General features: G+C 34.8%; 3 protein-coding genes across 4 annotated transcripts; 2 read left to right on the forward strand and 1 right to left on the reverse strand.

The window, feature by feature from the left end:
- Nucleotides 1-12258: 12258 nt before the first annotated feature.
- On the forward strand, nt 12259-19357 carry LOC107863913 (ribonuclease MC). Its single transcript, XM_047413805.1, has 3 exons — nt 12259-12585; nt 12704-14565; nt 14689-19357. The coding sequence occupies exons 1-2, from the start codon at nt 12337-12339 to the stop codon at nt 13178-13180; spliced, it is 726 nt and encodes a 241-aa protein (XP_047269761.1). The 5' UTR covers nt 12259-12336; the 3' UTR covers nt 13181-14565; nt 14689-19357.
- On the forward strand, nt 16086-17632 carry LOC107863906 (protein NLP6). 2 transcript variants are annotated; one of them, XM_047413818.1, is made up of 3 exons: nt 16086-16305; nt 16431-16504; nt 16635-16820. In XM_047413818.1, exons 1-3 carry the CDS (start codon nt 16086-16088, stop codon nt 16638-16640), a joined length of 300 nt encoding a protein of 99 aa, XP_047269774.1. In that variant the 3' UTR covers nt 16641-16820. The 2 variants fall into 2 exon arrangements, with proteins under 2 accessions (XP_047269774.1, XP_047269769.1); XM_047413813.1 differs by lacking the exon at nt 16086-16305 and having other exon boundaries at nt 16374-16504; nt 16635-17632.
- Nucleotides 18405-19599, reverse strand: LOC107868378 (F-box/kelch-repeat protein At3g06240). Its single transcript, XM_016715341.1, has 2 exons — nt 19476-19599; nt 18405-19039 (listed from the first exon to the last, which is right to left on the reverse strand). Exons 1-2 carry the CDS (start codon nt 19597-19599, stop codon nt 18405-18407), a joined length of 759 nt encoding a protein of 252 aa, XP_016570827.1.
- Between the last annotated feature and the right edge of the window lie 5996 nt (nt 19600-25595).

The raw sequence follows: 25595 nt of genomic DNA on the forward strand, positions 1-25595 counted from the left end.
TCAAGCAAAATTGGTTGGGTCTTAAGGTGACAGAGGCGAAGTTAAACTTTCGCACTTAAGCCGATTGTTGCATAGCCACCATTTTCAAGCAAAATTGATCAGGTCATGAGGTGACGGAGACGAGGCTAAACTCTCGCACGTTAAGTCGATTGTTGCATAACCATCATCTTCTAGCAAAATTGATCAGGTCTTAAGGTGTCGCAGGCAAAGTTAAACTCTCTCACCTTAAGTCGATTGTTGCATAGCCACCATCTTCAAGCATAATTGGTCGGGTATTAAGGTGACAGAGGCGAAGTTAAACTCTCGCACCTTAAGCCGATTGTTGCATAGCCACCGTCTTTAAGAAAAATTGATTGGGTCTTAAGGTGATGAAGATGAATTAAAACTCTCACACCTTTAAACTTGAAATGAGACAAGATGTTTTGAGAAGAATTACGCCCTCAGAATATAGTTTGCAGCAATCAAAATGCTCTTTGGTGGTGATGTTCCCACATCAAGATATAAATTATGTGGTGAGGCGATGCAAATCTGAAATTCTCTACCGGACAGAATATAGGATCGACTTCAAAAATTTATTTAGAACAATCTTAGAAGTTTTAAAATTCAAATATTGAATATGTTATATATTCATATTTTTTGGTATCTATAGAATCAAGAGGATCATAATTTCGATACTCCCATAATGAGATATAAGTTTTTTGGTTATATTGCGTAAATTTGAAATTACTGATGCATCAAAACTCAATACTGATTTTGGGATAGTATCTAAAAAAATCTTCGCGGTATTAAATTATGATTTCCGGATATGCTTTAGATCTTTGTGTCTAGTTTCACAAGAATCAAGCGGTTTGCAATTACATCCCTGCTACAAGTATGAAAGTTTTAGTAAAGACAGGCAGATCTGAAATTTTCAGCATGATAAAATTCAAGGCTAACTTAAAAAAAAATTCAAGAATAATATTGAAGAAATTTAAATTTAAATTTGATTTTTGATATGTTGTAGAACTCAAAGTCTAGTGTCTCGAATATCAAATGGTTTGTGATTTTGATATCCCTACAATGAGATATGAATTTTCTACCACTAATATGTTGTGCTGGAAAAAATGACGAAAATAAATGAAAAGTAGAAGGAAAAGCAATTACGTCAACATTATTCATGACTTGAAAACCCCAAATTTGATATTTAAAAAGTGGAAAACATACATCCTTTTATAGAATTGTAGGATAGATGTTTCCTTCTCTAATATAAATTCAGTAGGATAGATCTTTCCTTTTCTAATATAAATTCAAATTAAAAGAGCTTCCATCTCCAATAAAAATTTAAATTGGAGGTTGTTTCTTAATCCAATAGAAATTTAAATTGGAGGTTGTTTCCTTCTCCCATGCAAATTTAAACTTGAGGTTGTTTCCTTCTCCAATATGAATTCAAATTGTAAAGCTTCCATCTCCAATACAAATTCAAATTGTAGGTTGTTTCCTACTCCAATATAAATTCAAATAGGATGTTGTTTCTACTCCAATATAACTTCAAATTAGAGGTTGTTTTCATTTTCAATATAAATTCAACTTTGAAGAGTTTCAATCTCCAATATAAATTCAAATTGGAGGTTGTTTTCTTCTCCCATACAAATTCAAATTTGAGGTTGTTTTTTTCTCCAATATAAATTTAAATTGGAAGAGTTTTATTCCTAGTTAAATAAGGCGGTAAAATTTTTTTCAAAATTTATTAGAAATTGGATATCATGTCTTACCAATGGATCTTACATGTAAAGATTCATGAAAAAAATAAGAGAATTTTTTAGAGGCAATATCAATATGATTCAACTTTAAATTTCCTCAACTAATGAATGAGTGTTCATATGTATGAAAATTTTTGAAGCATAAAGGAAGCATGCTTAAATAATCAATACTTCAAGTCTCGTCTCCAAAAGATTAAATATCTCGACAAGTCCTGAAGTAGAGGGCATTTGTGGGCGATGAAATTTTATTAAATTTAAATCCGTACAAAATTTCGATTATATCAAATTCAAAATATATTAGTCCTAAATAAAAATTGTGGATTAATATAATTGAATTAATTATTTAAGTCCAAACATATGAATTTAAATAAGATCCAATATTTATTGGGATAATCCATTAGTTTGGCTACAAATGATGAGCCCATTTTGCTAAGCCCAAAATATTATCTTATTTTAGAGGCCAAAAGTGACTGTCACGTGTCAAATGACGTGGCATGCCAAGTTAAGTCAAGTAAAAGAGTTAATATGACCATGTCATATGTCAAAATAATACAACAAACCTAGTGAAATCAAAAACCCATAAAAGGAGCCACATCACTTGAATTTTATTGGTCAAAGGAAGTTCATCTTCATCATGACTCATCTCTTTCCACAACTATAAATAAGGGTCTCATAATTCAAAAAAAAAAAAAAAGAACTCTAACAAGAAGTAAGAGAAAGTTTGTGGATCAAACGCTGCAATTTTTCTATAAATCTTAGACATTCAAATCCAGTTCATCAAGATTCAAGATCGAGACCGCCAAATTCAAGAATAAATCGAAAAACCCTTGAATTCAAGCACGCTCGAAACACTTAAATTTAATCAAGTTCAAATTCAAGATCAAGCTCGAAATCCTTAAATTTATATTTGGAAAGGCGAAGATTACAATATTTTCTTGTCCCGATTATTTATTTTCCCGACTCAAAAATTTTATTGTCCTCCTCCTCCTCTTCTTTTCTATTATTATTATTATTATCAATTGTGAGTTTGATTCGCGGCTTTCTACTTCTACTTTTTTTCTTATTTTAGTTTTGATTCAAGTATGTTCTTGCATTCAATTATGTTTTCTTACTTTGTATTTATATTATTTATTGTTATATATCCTACCCATAATTGTAGAAGCTGTCATGTATTTAATAAATTTTTTAATTATAATTTTAAAAAATCGTTAGTTGCAAGGATATTTTCAAATCATAAAGGTAGATATAGGGGTATTTTTAGCCCAATAGATTAACGAAAGATATTTTTGAACCAATTTCAATACGTGAAGAGTATTTCTGACCCTTTTCTCAATTTTTAGTTATGATTTAAGAAAATCAATAGTTGCAAGAGTACTTTCGAGTCATAAAGGTAGGTGGATGAAGGAGTATTTTTAAACCAATTTCAATACTTGAAGGATATTTCTGACCTTTTTGCATATATAATTTTGATATATAATTTTCATAGCTCTGTAAGTGGAGGAGCATGACATATGATCCTACTTCTCCATATTTGTTGTTTTTCCCTTTGATAGCTAAGTGGAAGAGCATGACATATGATCTTCCTTCTCCATATTTGATAATTTTCCCTTTGATAGCTAAGTGGAAGAGCATGGCATATGATCGTACTTATCCATATTTGCTGTTTTCCCCTTTGATAGCTAAATGGAAGAGCATGGCATATGATCTTACTTCTCTTAAATTGTACTATTGAAATTTGGACCACTGATCAAATACATAAGGTAGTCAGAACCAGTTACCAATCAAATGCATGAAATAGTCAGAACCAATCAATAATCAAATACCTGAAATAGCCAGAACCAATCACTAATCAAAGGAAAGGACCCTTTCTTAAAATAGTACCCCTCCGTTTTGAATTAATTGGCCTTATGACCTTGGCATGCCTATTAAGAAATTAATAATTAAAGGACGGGTTGGGTAAAAGTCAGGCGGATGAATGTAATTTTTGAGGCAATTGGATTCAATCCATTTAAAGTTTGTTTGGGCCAAATATCGAGGAACGTCCTCAATTTTATATAAAAATAATTAAGAAAATATGTTACGTTAACAAAGCTAATAGTATGTGTTAGAGTGCACCCGTGTTATTTATGAATCAATTATTTATCCATATCAGTGTGATTTTAATATAACAAATTAGACTGTGTCATCCAAGCTTTGAAAAAAAACAAATGATTGTGCTAAATTTATTAACATTGATATTGCATATATTATGGAATTACAACAACCTATCCTTTATATTCCCACAACGTAATTTTAGGAGGGTAGGTGTACATAGTTCATACCACTACCTCAGAGGCGAGAAGATAGAAGTAGTTTTTGATAGACCCTCGCCTCTCCATACCACTACCTCAGATGTGAGAAGATAAAAGTTTTTTTTGATAGACCCCAACCCAAGAAAAACAATCGAGAAAAGCCATAGTATGTGAATGCTTTCTCCATCAACAATGTTTCAACAAATTATTGTTTTTCTCATTTTTGTGGTATATCCTAAATGATGCTCAATACTATTGTTTAACTAATAATAATAAGCACTTAACTTGTGAACCAAAATTTTATTTCCTATGGATAACTAAGAGGTTAGTTGTATTAATCAATGCTATTGTTAGTTATAAATGGTAAGCATTAACTATTAAATCAAAATTTTACTACTTATGGCCAACTAAAGGGGTTAGCAGTATTAATCTCTAACTACAATTCAAATTTATTGGTCAGCTCATTTGCATCCTAGTGTAAATATTCCCATTATAAATAGAAGTGATTAAGTTGATGGATTATTAAACAAAAAAGTATAAACCATTATTTCTACTAAATAGCTTGCAATAGATTAATTATAATATTATGGCGGATTATCAGTTCAAGAAAATAGTATTCTTGCTAGTTCAACTTCTATCTATTGGAGTTATGACGGGTCAAAATTCTTATGACCTAATGGCATATGTTCTTCAATAGAACACACTTTCTGCAAAGTCATGAACAATCCTTGCAAACTGGGTCGTGGTGATAGCTTCTCCATTCATGGTGTAGAGAATAGAAGAAGAAAGGTGCAGTTGGAGAGACCTTTTGTTAGCCCAAAATCGTTAACTAAGATCGAAAGATTCAACTAAAGAAGAGGAAGCTATGAAAGTAGAAGAAAGATATTGAATAAGAGAGCTTGGGTATAGAAGAAGAGTACTTTATATGTTTTGTATTGTATTTGCTTTTGGATGGTTACAAATGTACAAGACACTTCCCCATTTATATCAATCTATGGATGGTTCTAGAAATTCTTCTAGATACATCTATAAGAATATTCTAGCTATATAAGAAAAATCTAGATATTTTTCTAAGATAATTATTCTAAATATTATTCTAGAGTATTCTAGAAACTTTACCACACGACTATGATGTTAATTCACAAGATTATTCTAGAAATGTTAACTAGAAAATTATGATATTAATTCTTCCAAAAAATCTACTTTAGATATTTTTCACAGTCTCCCTTAAAGTGATTTTTTGAAGCTATCCCAAACTCGTTGTAGAAGAACTCAAACGAAGCTATTCCAAACTCATTGGAGAAGAACTCAAATGAAGCTTTGAATCATGCCTTGGTGAAACTCTTAGCAGTTTTTTTCCAACTCCTTTTTCTCCTTCCAATGATGAAGATTTTCTGTCATCAATTTGTCCTTGCTGTGTTTTATGATGTTGAGTTCTCGAGCTCCCTCTTTCTTTGAACTCCTCCACAACTTTATTAACTGGAGACACATATGAGATGAAAATATTTGGAGCTCTAGAATTCAAGATATTATAACTTACTCTTTCTGAAGCAACTCCATAACATAAGGATATTTCATCTGTATCAGCCTCCTCATTTGATTTAATGACGATTTGATCATCAATTTTTTGTGAAACCTTAGTATCATAACAGGATCCACCACTAGATTCCATTTTTAACTCTTCAATCATATTGTATATCTCTCCATCTGAAATTAGGGCTTCATCGTTCATTAGATCTTTAGCTTCTTCATCAACATTTAATATTTACTCTGAGTCAATGATTGACCTTGATACGATGGATGATTGACTAGAGACTTCAACTTCTACTACATCTGCCTTAATAGTTTCCCCCATAATGTCATTACTGGCATATTGATTTTCAGACACTGTCTCCTCAGAATCTACTTCAATATCTTTCACGTTTAAATTTTTTTGGTCAATTTTAGGATTTGCTTCTTTGATTTCCTCGATAGAAGCTACCGCATCTTCAGTCTGAACATGTTCAGTATCCTCTTTCTTCTTATCCGTGTCTTGCTTCTCCATATGATAAATTGTATTACCTTCAATATAATCTCTTTTCAAATTTATGAAAGCCAAGGGATTTGTTGCTCGACGCTCAACTTCTAAGCATCTTTCCTAGCCTCCTCTTCTTCAATAACTTTTTTAGTATGAACCATGTTTCTCTCCGTGGCTTGGTAATATCTTCTTATATGTCCTGCTTTTCCACACCGATAACATCTGAGAGGCTTTTTATAATTGTTAAAATACTATTCCTTCTTTCCAAGCGAGCTTGAACCACATGTGAATCGAGAGTGAAGCATATTTCTTGCTTTTTCTTTAACGTTTCTCTTGTCAGCTACAAGAGAATTTTCTTCCCTTTCTTTGACAAATTCACCAGCCAATTGTTTGGCTAGTAACTCCTGTGAAGACAACAAATTTTCAAATTCCACAATCGTTGTTTAGCCCACCCCTGAATTGATGTCACAAAGGGAATGTATTCTAGTTTCAAACCACGAATGATAATTCTTCTCATTCATTCTTAAGAGATAGCCTCGTCCGTATTCAATAAAGAAATCTCAGAACATAAGTTTTTAATCATTAAAAAGTACTCAGCAATAGAAAGATTACCTTGAGTGGTATTCGCTAAGTCATTCTCCAACATTTGTAGTCGGACTTCATTCTTCTTATTGAATAACTAATTGAGTGTCCTCCAAATATCATGAGCTGATTTACACCTTATAATATGGTCAAATGAATTTGAGGAGATGGAGCTCTTCAAAATGAACTCTGCCTTCGCATTAATCTGCTTTCACTTCTTGTATGCACTACTTTTCTCCGGTCCGTCTTCCGAAGGACTTGTGTTACTCCTGTTAACAACATCCCACAAATCCTCCCCATAGGGTATGATTCCATACAAGTCTTTCATACCTTGTAATTGGACTGATTCAGCAACTCCATTCCCAATCCATTAACGCGACCACTTAAATCTATTAAGACAAACTAGTGGAATTGACCACAAACCCTATCTTGAAATAAACTTCAGAAGCCAACGTGTGGCTATGGCTCTGATACCATGTAGAGAATAGCAGAAGAAAGGTGCAGTTGGAGAGACTTTCTGCTAGCCCTAGATCGTTAACTAAGATTGGAAGACTCAACTAAAGAAGAGGAAGCTATGAAAGTAGAAGGAAGATATTGAATAAGAAGATATTGAATAAGAGAGTTTAGGTATAGAAGAAGACTACTTTATATGTTTTGTATTGAATTTGTTTTTGGATGATTACAAATGTACAAGGCACTTCCCTATTTATACTAATCTATGGATGGTTCTAGAAATTCTTCTAGATACATCTATAAGAATATTCTAGCAAACTTTATCTTCTAGCTATATAAGAATAATCTAGATATTTTTCTAAGATAATTATCCTAAATATTATGCTAGAGTATTCTAGAGACTTTACTACACTATGATGCTAATCCACAAGATTATTCTAGAAATGTTAACTAGAAAACTATGATATTCTTTCTTCCAAAAAATCTACTTTATATATTTTTCACACACGGTCTGTGGCCTGCCAATGCAACCGGACATAACATAGTGTGTCCTTATCCTCAAATGGGAAGAAATGACGCGAATGTTTTGGTACGTGTATACGTAAAATAGAATACAGTATAAATACTTGGCTAACATCTAAATGTATTTCAATTATACTTGTAACTTTATTTTTTTAATTATTATACTTAACTCTACCCTGCGCAACTTCATTTCTTGTCCTGCTGCAAATCTAGATCCAAGAAAATGCAGGAAACCCACCTCCCAAATTATAATCCTTTAAGGTTTACTAGATAGACTTAATTGAAGTGTTTTCTGGCTTGCTGTATCATCTTTTAGCAGTCAGAGAAAAATATCTTGTCTAAAAAGTCATTAATAAGAACAGCTGAATGTGGTGGTTTTTGAAACCGTTTTCTTGCTTTTGATTGATGTATACTGGTGCAAAAATCTTAATCGGATGATCAAAAAACCCCTGTGTGAGGTTTTTGGAGAGAAATCAAGTGCATGATGTGATTTAGAACGAATATCTTGTGATCTGTAACTATCAACTATAAAGCCATGTCGATATTTGTAGCTAGAAAATAGAACCCCGGACTGGGTGGGATAATTCTATCTTGTGGTGAGAAAACGTGAGGAACTGCTGAATGTTGCTATTAGTTTATTAATACTTTTTTTTTTTTGATATTTTACGACTCTGTTACATGTGGTCTGATGAACTGGAATTCTCCCTGTTTAAGATCACAACTGTCTTTTGCTTCCATATGCATACAATGGATTATTTTCTCACATGCTGTGATTTGATATTTTGCTGGTTCATGAAGTTGCATTACTATTTTTTCTTCTGCATCCCCACCCCGCCATTGTGATCAAAGCAGCCAAAATTAGTTTCCTAAATTTTTTATCCTTGCAATGCATTCTTGCTAATGTCTTGTGTGTGTTGTGTTACTGTCGAAGTGAAAGAAATGACTAAAAATGTAAAATAATGAGAAGTACTTGGTCCAGAAGAAATTATACATCTAATGGTTAGCAACGAGAAGAAAACCAAATCAAGTCCAGAAGCTATATAGTTTAAAGAGTTCCTTCACATGTACGTATTGTTCTATATTTGAAATACATAACAAACAGAATTTGAAAGCACTGGAGAAGAAAGTAGTCTTACAAGTTATTTGTTACTCTATTGTTTTGATATAAGCTTTTTCCCGCTTTCTTTTGCAGTATTATTTGTCCCTTCAGTTGAAAAAGGACAAACTAGGCTTTCAATGTAGATTTCCAAATCATGATTGCTTTCACGGTTAGTAACATTTGTATATCTGAGTGAGTCATCTTTTGAATTGTATATCAGGAAAGGTTACCAAGAACAACATTTCACCTTTATTTGACACAAAAAGAGGCAAAACAATATTAATAATCATTTGGATACCTGATGGTCTACTTCTTTATCCAAGATTGTTTAACCCCATACTCCTTTATAACCCAAACACAAAATTGAGTTTCCTTGTAATCAATATAGATACAAAGATTACTTCCCAACTTCCACAGAAACTGTAACACCCCACAGAAACTTGTGCATGTATTGGCTATTAGTAACAAGCTTAATGAGTTAGACTAGCAAATTTTTCTAAGTGTCAAAGAGACTTAGTCTCATTTTTAACTCTTAATCTTCGGGGATTTTATTTTCAATCCTTCCGACCTCCGATTTTAGATTTTCTTGTTGCGTTGCGATGGGGCAAGGTCGTAATACATCTCGGGTGAATTTCAAAATTTTTAGACGAACTTAAGGGCAAGTTTGGGGTGACGAAATAGTGAGCCAGGGCGATTAGCCCGCGGCGCCTCGCTGATCGCCTCACCTGGGAGTGAGTAAGGCGATAGGCGAGGCGACGCCCTGTCTATCGCGGTGCTTAACCCTGGGCAACACCTTGGCTCAGGCCAATTTCAGTCTTTGTCCCAAAATTTTAAGGGTGTTTTGGATATTTTCCAACCCCTTATCAACTTAAACATGGGATTTAATCTCAAATACACCATAATACACCCATTTTCTTCAAACTCATCCAAGAACACTCCCAAGGGTTTCAAACTAAAAACCCAAATAGATTCAGATTCAACCGTGAGTTTTCAAAAGCGATTGAAGATTTGGAATTCCCAATCCGTAAGCTTTGAGAATCACCTATTATCTTTCGAGATTAAGGTACATGGGGTTTTTCTAAAATCTCATGGGTATAGAAATCATGTTTTAAGAAAAGGGTTTTGAATTTATGAATATAATTATGTTTTAGAAGTTTTGACGGTATGGTTTTGGTCTTTTGACCTTCCCCCACATTTATTTGAAATTGTATGTATATATATATATATATGTATGTTTGTGTTTTAAGGTTGATGATTTAATTGAGAGTATGACTTATGTAAAATCCCTCTCGTGTTTTGATTTTCCTTTACTTATCATATGCTATAGATTGTTTTGAATGCATCCTTGAAAAGCATGGTTTAAAATATCTTGAATGGTGTTATGATTGGATTAAGATTTGGGTTTCAAAAGAGAGGGTAGTTGTGTTGATAAATGTTGAAAATATTCATATAATGAAAGAGTGCATGATTTTGCCAAAAGCACATGACCACCATCTATTTGAATAATCTCAGCATAGTTTTGACTTGTGTTTTCGGAAGCTGAAATCTTTTATACTGTTTGCATGCTTGGGTGGTCTGAACTCTGTTTTAATGAAAGGATTATGCATGATACGTTATGGCTCAGAAATAGGACTTGCAAGTCTTGGTGTGACGACACCAAGTCAGATTTATGCCATGGTAATTCAGAATAGAATATAATGCATGTTTGAAGTCAGAATTTTCAGATGTTGAAACTAGAATAACTCATGATTCAGAACAGGATAAAATTGGGTATAAAGAGATGTTATGTGATTCCCCAAAGAAGGCATAGTTCAGACAACTCGTTGTCCAAAACTGTGATTTGCCGATCCGGGTATATTATATTACGCTGGGCTAACGGCGTATCAGAATCAGAAACTCCAACCCTTACGGCAACCTCGGGTTGGGGGCTTCTCCGCCGAGTCAATGGCGGATTCCATACCGCCCGTGGAATATCAGAATTGTAGGGGAGTGCCATCTAACTCAGAAGTAATACAAAGATCAGGCATTGCGTTGACAAGAATGGTTTATGATTTCAGAAAGTGCCCATGTGTTTTAGAACTATTTCATGTATGATATTTTGACAAATTACCCTCCAACTATTTTATATATATACAAGCTTTATTTTGGATTACTTTGCGTACCAGTACATCTGTATTACCCCCCTCCTCCCTCCAGGTTCTGAGGCTCAGTCTAGGGGTCCAGAAAAACAGTAGATTTTATCAAACAGAGTTGCAGTATCCAGCTGGTGAGCGTTCTTTTTCTAGGAGGCTTGTTTACTTTAAGACAACTGTTTTTAGATATGGTTTTGATCTACTGGGGCCTTGTACTAGTTTTCAGATTGTGTTAGTGATCATGTAGTAGAGATTTCGCAGACGGTTTTCCAAGTGTTGTTAGATGGTTTTGGATTGTCATTTTCTATGGTCGAACTTTTATCAGATTTATGACCATGGTTCCGTTTTGTTATAAATTTCCGCACTTCCTTATTGTGTATGAATAATGTATATGATTTCAAGTTAGAAGGGTGTCTGGGCCTTCATGGTTCGGGATGCTTGTCACGGCCAGGGCCTCAGTTCGGGTCGTGACAGAAACGATCCAGTCTCTCCTAATCCATAGGAGGGCTTCTCCACCTTATTCCATTTCTCATTAGCTAATATCAAAGGAAACAATATTCTTTTTACTGGCCATATTCCAATGAAGCTTCCCATCCACAATCAAGCCTAGAGAGTTCAAAGTGTCCTCATAAAAACCACCACTATTTTTGATTAAGAATGACTCCCCCACAATACTCAGCACTATTCCCAGAATCACTCTTTAGACTATATACTTTGACGTCAACGCCATCTACAAAATCATTAGTAGAATGATAAAAAATATCCACTACCTTATAATCATGATGGAGCTCATCATACCCAAAACCATATACGGGATCGTAATATGGTTCTTCCCGCCTAGGTCTAAATTCAGGCAAATTCTTGTGTTTTCTAATTGTTGGATTCCATAGTACCAAAGATTTAATGGACTTGTTGGCAAGTAAAATCAACCCATTGCAACCTCCCACAGATCCAGCTTATAGCTGTCGTCTTCAATGGGATAACCCAAATCAACAGCCTCAGTAACAGAGTTATTAAATAAAGATGCAACAGCACATCCTTTATAGCACCAGTTATCTTCAAAGTCAGGATCATTCAAAATAATCAAATGGAGCGTCTCTTCCTTACTGGCTGATAAACAACCTTGAAGAAAGCAGTGAATATAAATATACTTTTAAACAGTCAGAGAAAAGCCATAGTATGTGAATGCTTTCTCCATCAGCAATGTTTAAACAAATTATAGGTTTTCTAGTGGGATATCCTATATGATATACTCAATACTATTGTTTAGCTATAAATAATAAGGATTAACTTGTAAATCAAAAGTTTACCTTCCTAAGACTAACTAAGAGGTTAGCAGTATTAATCACTACCTACCATTCAAATTTATTGGTTAGCTCATTTGCATCATAGTATAAATATTTCCATTATAAATAGGAGTGATTGAGTGGATGATTATTAAACAAAAAAATATTAACCATTCTCTTTACTAAATAGCTTGCAATAGATCAAGTATTATATTATGGAGCATTATCGTTTCAAGACAGTAGTATTCCTGCTAGTTCAACTTCTATCGGTTAGAGTTATGATGGGTCAAAATTCTTACGACTTAATGGCGTATGTTGTTCAATGGAAAAGCACTTTCTGCAAGACCAATCATTGCAAACGGGTCCCTCTTGATACCTTCTCTATTCATGGCCTATGGCCTGCGAATGCAACCGGACATAGCATGAAGTGTCCTCAAGGGGCAGGAAGCGACGTTGATACTCTGGTACGAGTATATGTAAAATAGAATAGAATATATATACTTGGGTAACATCTAAATATATTTCAATTATATTTGTAACTTTATGTTTTTTTTTAATTAATATACTTAATTATATGCGTAGATGAAAAAAGACCGGAAGTTGGAAACAGCTCTGAAAGCTATTTGGCCTAATTTGTTAGCAGCTGGCAATGACCGACGCTTCTGGAAGCATGAGTGGACAAAACATGGTTTTTGTTCAAATAAGTCTCTCCCAATTGTGGCTTACTTTAACGGAGCAGTAATGGTACATAACAATTTGATCGCAATAAACAACAAGAATAATCTGCGTGATTACTTGGCTGAGGGAGGAGTTAGGCCATCAACAGCTAATACTTATAACAAGCAAGTTATCATCACAGCAGTTCAGCGTCTAGTTGGCGCAAATAATAATGTCTATGTCGCATGCAAGGTAGATTCGCACAATAAAAATGTAATTTATCTCAAAGAGATCCACTTATGCTTGGACACTACCCTGCGCAACTTCGTTTCTTGTCCTACTGCAAATCCAGATCTTAGAGAATGCGGGAACCACACCTCCCAAATTATAATCCCTGTCTAGTTTTTAAGGTTGTTTAATATTTTAAATTAAGTCGGCTTACTATCACTACTATGCACTCAACCACTAACATGCACTACTTCTTTTATATGGCCTGCTTACTGCCTAAACTTGTTGATCAACCGTCTTTCTGGAGGCTTTTCACAACTGTTCTTGTACTTGTTACTGCTTATATTTGCCATCACAATAATAAGTTCCAGCTGCGTTTATAGTATTTTGTCAAGTAGAGAACTTCAAGTCATGGATGTCTATTCGGGTTCGTAGAGGACATGTAGGTATTCATCTGTCTATCTCCCTTGTCAATTCTTTTATTTTTTTTAAAAAAAGAGCTTATCGATGTGAAATGTGATCTTTCTGTATGCAGTTTTACTTTGTTGTCTTTATCCACACACAGAGACACAAATAAAAAACAAGAGAGCCAACTTTAGCTCGTCTTAATGTCCATGGAAAAAATCAAAGTGAAATTGCTACTGTAGGTTACTTGAACATTTAGACCTGGTTAATTCAGGGAATATTAGGCATTTTAAATTTGAACAGTTATTGTCAAATACTTGTTTTCTATCTTTTATTCTAGGTTTATATAAGAAGTATTTTAGCATATGCTATGCACGACTAAATGGACGTGGTTTAGGAAAATCAGGCTTGCTCAAATTGGTGCCTTTCGGGACTTTAATTGTCAATATATCAGCAGCTTGCAGTACTTTCAACCTTGAAGAATGCAGTGAGTATACATATACTTTTAAACAGTCAGAGAAAAGCCATAGTGTGTGAATGTTTTCTCCATCAGCAATGTTTAAACGAACTATAGCTTTTCTTGTGGCATATCCTATATGATGCTCAACGCCATTGTTTAGCTGTAAATAATAAGGGTTAACTTGTAAATCAAAAGTTTGTCTTCCTTAGGATAACTAAGAGGTTAGCAGTATTAATCAATACTATTGTTAGTTATAAATGGTCAGCAGTAAATATTAAAGCCAACTAAAGAGGTTAGCAGTATTAATCACTGCCTGCCATTCAAATTGATTGGTCAGCTCATTTTCATCATAGTGTAAATATTTCCATTATAAATAGAAGTAATTGAGTGGATGATTATTAAACCATTCTCTCTACTAAATAGCTTGCAATAGATCAAGTATTATATTATGGCGGATTATCGTTTCAAGACAATAGTATTCCTGCTGTTCAACTTCCGTCGGTTGGAGTCATGACGGGTCAAAATTCGTATGACAACGACGTATGTTGTTCAATGGAACAACACTTTCTGCAAGACCAATCGTTGCAAACGGGGGCCTCTTGATACCTTCCCTATTCATGGCCTATGGCCTGCGAATGCAACCGGACATAGCATCATGTGTCCTCAAGGGGCAGAAAGCGACGTTGATACTCTGGTACGTGTATATGTAAAATAGAACACAATTAATATACTTGGGTTACATCTAAATATATTTCAATTCTACTTGTAACTTTCTCTTCTTCTTTTTCTTTAATTAATATACTTAATTATATGCTAGATGAATGGTGACCAGAAGTTGGAAGCAGATCTGAAAGCTATTTGGCCTAATTTGGTAGCAGCTGGCAATGGCAAAGACAAGACCGAGACTCTGTAAGCATGAGTGGACAATTGCGGCTTACTTTAAAAGAGCAGTAATGGTATATAACAATTTGATCGCAATAAACAACAAGAATAATCTGCGTGATTACTTGCCTGAGGGAGGAGTTACGCCAGATAATCCTTATACCCAACAAGTTATTATCACAGTTGTTCAGCGTCTGGTTGGCGCAAATAATAATGTCTCTGTCGCATGCATGGAAGATTCGAAAAAATACCAGGCGCAAATAATAATGTCTATGTCGCATGCATGGAAGATTCGAAAAAAAAAAAGACATTTATCTCAAAGAGACTAAGAGACTTGGACACTACCCTGCACAACTTCGTTTCTTGCCAAATCAAGATTTAAGAAAATGCGGGCAACCCATCTCCCAAATTATAATCCCTGTTTAGTTTTTAAGGTTGTTTAATATTTTAATTAAGTCAGTTTACTAGATAGACTTAACTGAAGTGTTTTCTGGCTTGCTGTATCATCTTTTAGCAGTCAGAGAAATATCTTGTCAAAAAAGTCATTAATATAAATAGATGAATGTGGTAATTTTTGAAACTGTTTTCTTGCTTTTGATTGATGTATATTGTTGCCAAAATCTTAACTGGACGATCAACAAGCCCGTCTAAGGTTTTTAGAGAGTCTGAATGAATAACCAATGCCAATTTTAATCAAGTGCATGATGTGATTTAGAACAAATATCTTGTGTTATCTTGTGTTCTGTAAGTATCAACTATATTCGGCATTTGTAGCGAGAAAATAGAACCCCAAACTGGGTGGGACGTTTCTATCTTGTGGTGAGAAAACATTAGCGAGGAATGTTGCTATTAGTTTATTAATAATTTTTTTTGTTGCTATTTTGCGACTCTGTTACATGTGGTCTGATGAACTGGAATTCTCCCTGTTTAAGATCACAACTATCTTTTGCTTCCATATGCAGGCAATGGATTACTTTCTCTCATGCTCTGATTTGATATTTTGCTGGTTCATGAAGGTGCATTAGTGCGCATTCTCTTCGATGCATGGGATATCCAATTATCAGCTGGTGTTGATTCAACTACTTTAACAAGTACTTGTGTAGTTACTAAGAAGTTTTTATCAGTAAGATGCATCGTCATATAAACCAAATGCATAAGTTTTTTAATCCCTTTTTTCTAGATTGAAGTTGAGCTTAAAAAGAATCAGTTTTGTTAAGTGATTATCAAAGCATCCAGATACGAAAACTTGGTTCGAGGTTTGAATCTGTGCCAACAACCAAGTCTTTTCCTCAGCCTTCTAGTGTAGCAAATCGAAGGACGCGTCCTGATCTCATGGAAGAGCAGCAGTCCCCTGTGGCATTGAATGGGGCAAAAGGTGCCGAGGGCGTAAATGCTACAGCTGAGGCCCATAATCATGCTTCTTTCTCTGAGAATAAGCAGACTGGTAAGAAGTCAGAGAGAAAACGTGGAGAAGCCGAGAAAACAATAAGCTTAGAGGTTTTGCAACAGTATTTTGCTGAAAGTGTTAAGGATGCTGCAAAGAGTCTTGGTGGTATGCTATTCAAAATAATAGGAACTTCTTCTTCACCGTGTTTGGTTTACAATAAATGTCCATTGTTTCCTTAGCCGGTGTAATAGCTGATTTGATTATTCTTCTTAATGTTCTCGTAATTACAGTTTGTCCAACTACAATGAAGCACATTTGCAGGCAGCATGGAATCTCTAGATGGCCATCTCGCAAGATAAACAAGGTTAACCAGTCCCTTTCAAAGCTAAAACTTGTAATTGAATCCGTTCAAGGAGCTGATGGAACATTCAGTCTGACTTCACTTGCACCAAATTCACTTCCTGTTGCTGTTGGTTCTGTTTCTTGGCCTGCAGGCATGACTGATTCGCCGTGTAAAGCTTCTGAGTACTATGAAAAGAAGAATGAGTTCTCCAACCATGGAACACCAGCAAGTCATGAAGAAGCTGAACCCTCAAATCAAATGCTGGGAAGCAGGATTATTGCGAACGAAGAGCTCTCTCCGAAACAGAATGGTTTTGTGCGTGAAGGGTCACACAGATCCAGAACCGGGAGCTTCTCGAGAGAAGAGAGCACGGGAACACCTACCTCCCATGGATCATGCCAGGGGAGTCCTTGCCCTGCAAATGAGTCCTCCCCTCAGAATGAACTGGTCAATTCACCTACACAGGAGTCGGTCATGAAAGTGGAAGGCTCTTTGGAACCAGTTTGACAGGCCACAGGAGAAATAAATTTGTCCAGTGCATTTCTAGTGCCTGGGCTTTGAATGCTAGTTGAGGATGCAGGCAGCTCACATGATCTGAGAAATCTTTGTCCGGCTGGAGATGTTATGTTTGACGAACGTGTCCCCGAATACAGTTGGACAAGGCTAAGGATCAGTTTCCTCTTCCTGCCGAGAAGATGCCACAATTTTCTACCAGGCATGAAGTAACATCCATTACAATAAAAGCAACTTTCGACTTTGTAAGTTCCGGTATATTTAAGTTGAAGGAGGAAGTAGCCAAGAGGCTTAAGTTAGAGGTGAGAACTTTCGATATCAAGCACTTAGATGATGACCACGAGTGGGTTTTAATCCCCGGTGATACAGATCTACAAAAATTTGTAAATATATAAGAACCATTCTTGTAGTACTAGGGTTTTTTGTCCATGTGGAGCTAGGAATGGCAATGGGGCGGTGCGGTGCGGGTATTTTCATAACCCGCGAATCTGATAACCGCACCATATTTCTTTTAAACCCGCATAAATCCGCCCCACACAATACCCGCGCAAACCCGCACCGCACCGCACCACTTTTTTTTAACTCTCACATTTATTGAAATCAATTGATTTTCTCTGTTTCGCATTTTACTGATCTAACTGCAGTTAGTAAGTCAATGTTGTCAATATTTTCTTATACGTGTGTGTATCTATCTGTCTGTTATGGTAATTTATAGATATCGTCATACTTCATCAAAATTTGCTTCCGGTCAAGAACTAGGAAATGATTCACCTGTTCAAGTTGTTATTTTCAGATATATCATCTAGCAAGTTCATTTATGCCTGAGGTATTGCACGCTGAAGAGCAAAGGAACCAACTACTAACGGAAGGGAATGAAAATCACACAGGGAAAGAAGGTAGAATGAAGATACTAACAAATGAAAATACACTACCCTCACTCAAATGGTGAGATTACACTAGCGATGTTGTGTGGAACCATGAAGTACAGTTAGGAAAAAATGAGGATATGTTTCATTGAAAAGATCTGCCTATAGAATTAAAAAAAGTTGATGATCGAAGAAACATCATTAATATAAATAGTAGATAGCATATAACCTCCACCCACCATTGTGATCAAAGCAGCCAAAATTAGCTTCCTAAATTTTTTATCCTTGCAATGCACTCTTGCTTATATCAGTGTGTGTTGTGTTACTGTCAAAGTGAAAGAAATGACCAAAAATGTAAAATAATGAGAAGTAATTGCTCCAGAAGAAATTATACATCTAATGGTTACCAACAAGCAGAAAACCAAATCAAGTCCAGAAGCTATATAGTTTAAATAGTTCCTTCACATGCGCGTTCTGTTCTATGTTTGAAATACATAACAAACAGAATTTGAAAGCACTTGACAAGAAAGTAGTCTTACAAGTTATTTATTACTCGATTGTTTTGATATAAGCTTTTCCCCGCTTTCTTTTGCAGCATTATCTGTCCCTTCAGTTGAAAAAGGACAAACTAGGCTTTCAGTGTAGATTTTCATAGCATGATTGCTTTCACGGTTAGTAACATTTGTATATCTGAGAGATTCATCTTTTGAATTGTCTATCATGAACTCTAATCGAACCAAGAACAACATTTCACCTTTATTTGATATGAAAAAAGGCGTATTACATTGACCATTTGGATACCTGATGGTATACTTCTTTATCCAAGATTGTTTAACCCCGTACTCCTTCATTACCCAAATACAGAAATGAGTTTGCTTATAATCAGTAAAGACACAAAGATCACTTCCCACGGTCCATACACACGATTCAGTCTCTCCTACTCCATAGGAGGGTTTCTCCACCTTATCCCATATCTCATTAGCTAAATCAAAGGAAACAATATTCTTTTTCTCGCGGCCTATATTCCAATGAAGCTTCCCATTCGCAAACTCGGCTGAAAAACTTAAACTGTCTACATAAGATCCATCATTGTTTTTGATAATGTTTGTCTCACCACAATAATCAACACTAGTCCAAGAGTCACTTTTTAGACTATATACTTTGATCTCAACGTCATCTGCTCTAAATATTATCAATATAATGAAAAAAAAAATACTCATAACCTTATAATCATGATGTAGCTCATCATACCCAAAACCATATGAGGGATCGTAAGATGGTCCTTCCCACCTAGGTCTAAATTCAGGCAAATTCTTGTGTTTTCTAATTGTTGGATTCCATAGAACCAAAGTAAAATCAACTCATTGCAAGATCCCACAATATGGAGATCATAACTGTCGTCTTCAATGGGATAACCCAAGTCAACAGCCTCAGTAACAGAGTTATTAAATAAAGATGCAACAGGACATCCTTTGAAACACCACTTATCTCCAAACTCAAGATCATTCAAAATAATCAAATGGAGCATCTCTTCCTTATTGGTTGATAAACTGAGATGGGTGTTGATAAATTCAGGACTACATATTAAAGCAAGTCAAGATTTCGAAACAGACCTGAATTCAACAAAGATTTTACAGGAAACCTGGAGAGGATTTCAGTAATGATTTCTGGTGGCAGAATACACATTGAATCTGCTGGAAATTGAGTAATATTGGAGGCGCCATCTTCAACTTCCATTTAAATGTTTAAGGATTTGCACACAGAGCCACAAATGACCATTGATATACACTTCCCCAACACCAACCTTCATGTTTTTCTAAACTTATATACTCCTACCACGTGCCAAGTTATCCGTGGTAATTTCAAAATGATACACAAGTTTTCTCTCAACTGAACTATCTACTTCTACTCTTACCACGTGTCACATTATCCTTAGTGACTTCAAAATAGTATTGGAATAAAGTGGTCTAAAATAAATAAATTGTTAGAAATATTTTTTAATCTTCAAAATAAATAAATTATTATTTTTTAAAAGAGATATGATAAAAATTTCTTTCAATTTTATAGATTATTAAGTGGTTCACATCTTTTAGAAATATAATTTAAAAATAATCTATAATTTATAGCTTAATTTTTTTAAAAGATGTGTATCATATCTCAATAATCCATTTATTTGGACTAGACGAAATATCAGAATATGAATAGTTTTTGTCATGTCATGGTTTATTGCTCCCTTCATTTCTAGTACTTAATAGCATTAATTTGAAAGGTAACTTGAATAAACTGTTTTTATTTATTACTTATTTTTATTTACTATTTTTTTTACTCTATTAACATCTCTTCATATTTATTTATTAAGTGTTAAAGTGAAAACAAATTTATGTCTTGATTTTATAAAATGACAAGTACTAAGGATTGCTCCTTATTTTTAATAAAGACGATAACTAACTAGAAAGGGAGATATTGAGCAATATATGAATCCATTTTACGTATTAAAATGAAGTATTATCATCTTGTTCTGCAGAAAGACAAGGTAACATTTTCTCTGGCATCACACGACCTTTCATTGCAATTTTTTTTATCCAAGAAAGATAGTAAGATTTAGATGCGAGAGGCATATTAACAACATAACTCCATCTATAATAAACAGTTACTTGAGAAAATTGAAGGAAAGGTGTCTTTTAAGTCTTGAATGAAGAATAGGTGACATTGACCAACAGATAAGGTCAAACATCATTAGAAAACTTGATTAAGTTAATTGTGGACTTGATTAATATTTTCAAAACTTTCTAATCTTTTCAAAAATACAAATCAACCCAACCCACACCCCTCTTCTATCCAAATCAACCACTCTCTCTCTCTAGCTTCTCTCAACTCTCTCCCAACCAACAGTTCTGCAAAATTTCTCCCTTCAACCTCCGGCGACAAATAGTCGGGAGAGTTTCTTTTCGACTTTCAACCGTCAATCGACGTGAATACTTTTTCGGCGACAATAACTTCGAATTCTTCGTCCTCCCATTTCCTTTTTTACAAGTAAAGAATTATGAAGAAACAGAGGAACTTGAGCCAACTACTCTTCTGGTATTGAAATATGGACTGAATAAAACCCTAATTTCTGATATTTCTGTATTTCTTCTTCTTGTTGTCGTACTGTTGATTCGAATTTTTTGGTGATTTTTTTTCACAGTTGATGTTCTTAGTATGTGTGTGTGTGTGATATGTTGGTGTTGCTGGGTTGATTTATTGTTTGTCTTGGTAGAAATGGTATTGCAACAGTTGAAACATCTGATGTAATAGATGAAATATATGATACAACAGATGAAAATCTGATGCAACAGATGAAAAATCTGATGCAACTATGAAAATCTGATGCAACAGGTGAACAATCTAACAGATCATTCATCTGTTGCGACAGACGACTCTTCTGTTTGGAAGAAATCTAAACAATATTGATCCAACAGATAACTGATTAGTGATCTATTTTTATTATTTCCAACAGTTTACTCTTCATTTTACAACAGATTAGGACTGTTTTTATTCTTTTCAACGATTTACTCATCCGTTGCAACAGGTCGGTTATCTGTTGCAATAGATAACATACCTGGTGCAACATATTAGTGATCCATTTTTATTCTTCCCAATGGTTTACTCATCCATTACAACAGGTCGGTTATATGTTGCAACAGATAAAATACCTAGTGCAACAGATTAGTGATTTGTTTTTATGGTTTTCAACGGATTACTCATCCGTTGCAACGGGTCAGTTATGTGTTGCATCAGATAAAATACCAGGTGCAACAGATAGTGTTGTTTTTATGGTTCCCACGGATTACTCATCCGTTGCAACAGGTCGGTTATATGTTGCAATAGATAACATACCTGGTGCAACAGATTAGTTATCTATTGGAACTGTTATATTACTGTTATGCATTAATCAATAATAATCTATGTTATGTTCCTATTAATTTAAGATAACATGGCTCCCAAAAGAAAAAAAAATCGAATCAAGTCTAAGTAAAGGAACAAGTGCAGCAGCTCAGCTACATCCATCACTCTAGGAGTTTGCTTTACAAGCGTTATCTCAATCAGGAGCAGAAGATAATGAACACAGGGAGGAGGAATCTTTCAAAAGAGATGATCCAAATGCTAATAGCCCTTTCATCGAAGAGTTGGTCAAAACCTTCAGCATTGATCGTTTTCCTGTGAGAATGCAAAGCGATGGTGCCACAGATTTAACGGGTGATCTCGTGGTTAAGTCAGTCATGGAAAAATCTTTTGACGCCTTCATAAAAATACTTCAAAAACAAAAGTTGGATTCTTATTTCAGGGAAAGATGCTTTGGGCAATATCTTGATTTGCCGGAGGACAACAATGCTTATTTCCAGATAAAAATGGCATATGATCTTCTCAAGAGCAGGTTTATGTATGAAAACAAAGATAAGATGGATGAGGTGTGGATAAATTACTTTGGCATGCCTGTTTGTTTTGGTTGGGAGGAGTTTTCCATAGTTACCGGACAAAAATGTTATCCTCCTTCTCCTTCTCAAGTTATACCTATTCTGACTCAAAAAATCACCCCACATACCCATAAAAGGAAAAGGCAAGTCGAGTGATCGTGATGACCTGGTGTCAATTGTTGGTCTAAGCTTCAAAAACAAAAATCTGATTGAGAAGCACAAGAAATCATTGTGCTTGGTTTGGTTTGTACATAATGTTCTTTGGGCTAGAGACGTTAACAACAACATAATCCTCGATTTAATAAATCTCTCCGAGGATCTTGAGACATTTAACTGCTATTCTTGAGGTTATGAAAGCTTCGAAATAACTGTCGAATATTTTTTGACTTCGTTAACGCCAAAAACAGTCAACTTATATGATTTTCCATGGGCCTTCATGGTAAATATTTCTTTTATCATGATATGATTCATCATTTTTTTATTCGATAGTACTTTTGATTTATTGGCGTTATGTTATAGGCTTGGGCATTTGAAGCCATTCCTTATTTGAGACAACAAGTGAACTACCAAGAAGAAGTTTCTTGTCCAAGAATTCTGAGATGGTTGTCGGCCAAAACCGATAAAAATGCAAAATTTCTTGATCTTTTCAATCCCCCCAAGGAAGCAGTAAGTCCAATTCTAATCAAGTTTTTGTTTTAATTAATGATTAAATGATTTCATCATCACTCTTAATATATGTACCAATTTATTTTAGATTGTCCATCCGTGGCTTGTTTCGACCAACCAAGAGTTGAAGATGCTATTTTTTCTTACTTTATGATCTGTGCAAACTTTATCGGACCCTAAGGTTGTTTATGGAATAAAAATGGAATTGTTTAGAGCAACAACCATCACAAGAAAAATAATTTTGGAGGGTGGGGCTAATGATGCTTCTCTTATAGTTTTTGAAACAACAAGCCATTATGATTATGATCATAATGGTTGTACAGATTTTTCTCCTGATTTTTCTGTATCTAGCGAATGTTCTTCACGCAAATGTCAAGACTGCAAGGCGAAAAACGATGGAGTGATTAATTCTATTAATGCACTAACTGCTTCTGTAAATAAAATGACATCTAAAAGGGGTGTCATTCCATCAAAGAGGATTTCATATCCAGACACTCCACCAGAGATCAAGGCGGCTAAAAGGAGAAGGAAAGACACTTCCAAGGCATCATCAATCATCAAAAAAAGTAAGATTGCAACGCCTCTGTCTTTGTCTTATACCAATGTTCAGTGTGCAAGGGCCACAAAAGAGCAGTATGAGCTGAAGAAGGTGAATGTACATTATCTGTTCCAAAAAATAAAAAGACACATATCTATTTTAACAGATGATACATCTGTTGAAAATTATCAAACAGATGTATACATCTGTTGCAACTATTTTCTAACCTGTTGCATCATATTCGTTATCTGTTTCAACAGATGAGTCTTATATTGTAACAGATGGGTCATCTGTACTGCTCTAATTTACCTGTTCGAATTTGTCCCAATAGATAATCCATCTGATGCAACATAAGACTCATCTATTGCAATAGATAGAAAATCTTTTGTATATCTCTACTTAGCATTGACAATTCTAGCTTTCCAGGTGGATGTCACAGCTACTGCCGAAGAGCATAATATGACAGTTGATAATCCATCAACTGCTTCCAAAGATGAAGAAAAAGTGGAGCCTGTCAGTTTGGGAGAACGGAAGAATTACCCATTTGAAGGGTTCAACATCTCGGATGAGGCTCCTAAAAAACTAACACAGTTGATCAACGACTATTCAGAATGGATTGCCGATGGGTTGTTAAAGCATCATGCCGGCAGGTACATAAATCAATTTTATGGATATTGGTTTATACAATTCTTATTGTAAGAACCTGATATTAACACATATAAATCATTATGTAGAAAATAAAATGACGAGCGCTACAAAGTGAACGAATCGAGTCTTGGTTTTGATATGTTCGACTTTGTTGTTGCACATTTCGGAATGAAGATTTGGTTCTATTTGATGTCATAGCCCCAAACTTGCTGGAATGATGAGGTTTAAAGGCCATACATATTACTATTAATTAATACTTTATTTAATTGCATCTGTGTATTGATTTTTTTGTCACGTAGTCCAAAATGTTTGATAATATATGCAGCACATCGATGTCACTTTTTACTACCTCTGAAAGAATACCAAGTTGCAAACACAAGAATAATACAGATACACAATAGGCAATTGTTTGTACAAAGTTTACATCAATAAAGCCTATGATATGTATTGTCAATAGCATCCGGAAGTTTTCCAAAACGAGGAATGCTTAATCAACATCATCAAAGGTTTTAGCATTCCGGCTGGCTTACCTTGGCATTTGGTCAACAAAGTGTACATCCCAATCAATTATGGTGATGAATTTCATTGGGTGTTGGTTGTCGTCATTCTAAAAGAGAGGCGCATTCGAGTTTATGACTCGATGTCGTGAAGGAGACATTTCGAGTCGTCGTCTGAGATACAAAAGCTGGCCAAAATATTGCCTACTTACCTTGATATGAGTGGCTTTTTGGATCAAAAGGTCCGTACTGATTGGTCGACGATTGAAGCATACCGGGATAAAATGGCTAATCCATTTGATGTACAATATGTTGACGGAATTGCTCAACAAACCATTGGTAGCCTGTAAGTATAAGTGTAATGATTTAGTTTCATTTCACAAATTTCACAACCCTTGCATGGACTGCAAGATATGGATTATCTATTTTTTTATAATGCAGGGATTGCGGTCCTTTTCTTGCCGCCTATGTCGAGTATTTGAGCGATGGATTACAAGTACCAAATGATGGACTTGATGCCGGATTACTCCGCAAAAGATATGCTACTCTTTTATGAAAATATGGAGAAGTGAAAACTCAGAAGCCGTATACAACCGACGTTAAAGATCCACGACGACCAAAGCCGAATTCCATAGCACTGAATGAAGAACAACTTGTCCATATTGAATAGATCTTTATAGCTTGAGTTCGTCAATGTAATAACCTATCCGCCTTGGTTTAACTTGTTGATTTATTTGTAGAGTAGATCGTTTGTACTCATAATAATTTTTTTTACATTTTATTTATTTGTTGAGTTATTTCATGTAATTTCCGAAGGCTTTGATTTATTTTATTCTGTCTATGAATATAATTAATTCTGAATTTTGAACATGTTAATTGAAATGTAGTACAAGATTTAAATATCACAACAGATAATACATCTGCTGC

Source organism: Capsicum annuum, chromosome 1 (genome assembly GCF_002878395.1).
Source record: "Capsicum annuum cultivar UCD-10X-F1 chromosome 1, UCD10Xv1.1, whole genome shotgun sequence".
NCBI lineage: Eukaryota > Viridiplantae > Streptophyta > Magnoliopsida > Solanales > Solanaceae > Capsicum > Capsicum annuum.

What these genes read in the sequence shown, in the direction of transcription:
- LOC107863913 (XM_047413805.1), top strand. Translation starts at nt 12,337, where the DNA reads ATGGAGCATTATCGTTTCAAGACAGTAGTATTCCTGCTAGTTCAACTT. An exon ending in GAAGCGACGTTGATACTCTG is followed by an intron (nt 12,586 to 12,703) that starts GTACGAGTATAT and finishes TTATATGCGTAG; the next exon opens with ATGAAAAAAGACCGGAAGTT.
- LOC107863906 (XM_047413813.1), top strand. Translation starts at nt 16,480, where the DNA reads ATGGCCATCTCGCAAGATAAACAAG. An exon ending in CATCTCGCAAGATAAACAAG is followed by an intron (nt 16,505 to 16,634) that starts GTTAACCAGTCC and finishes CTTGGCCTGCAG; the next exon opens with GCATGACTGATTCGCCGTGT.
- LOC107868378 (XM_016715341.1), bottom strand. Translation starts at nt 19,599, where the DNA reads ATGGAAGTTGAAGATGGCGCCTCCAATATTACTCAATTTCCAGCAGAT. An exon ending in AAAATCTTTGTTGAATTCAG is followed by an intron (nt 19,040 to 19,475) that starts GTCTGTTTCGAA and finishes TATTTAGAGCAG; the next exon opens with ATGACGTTGAGATCAAAGTA.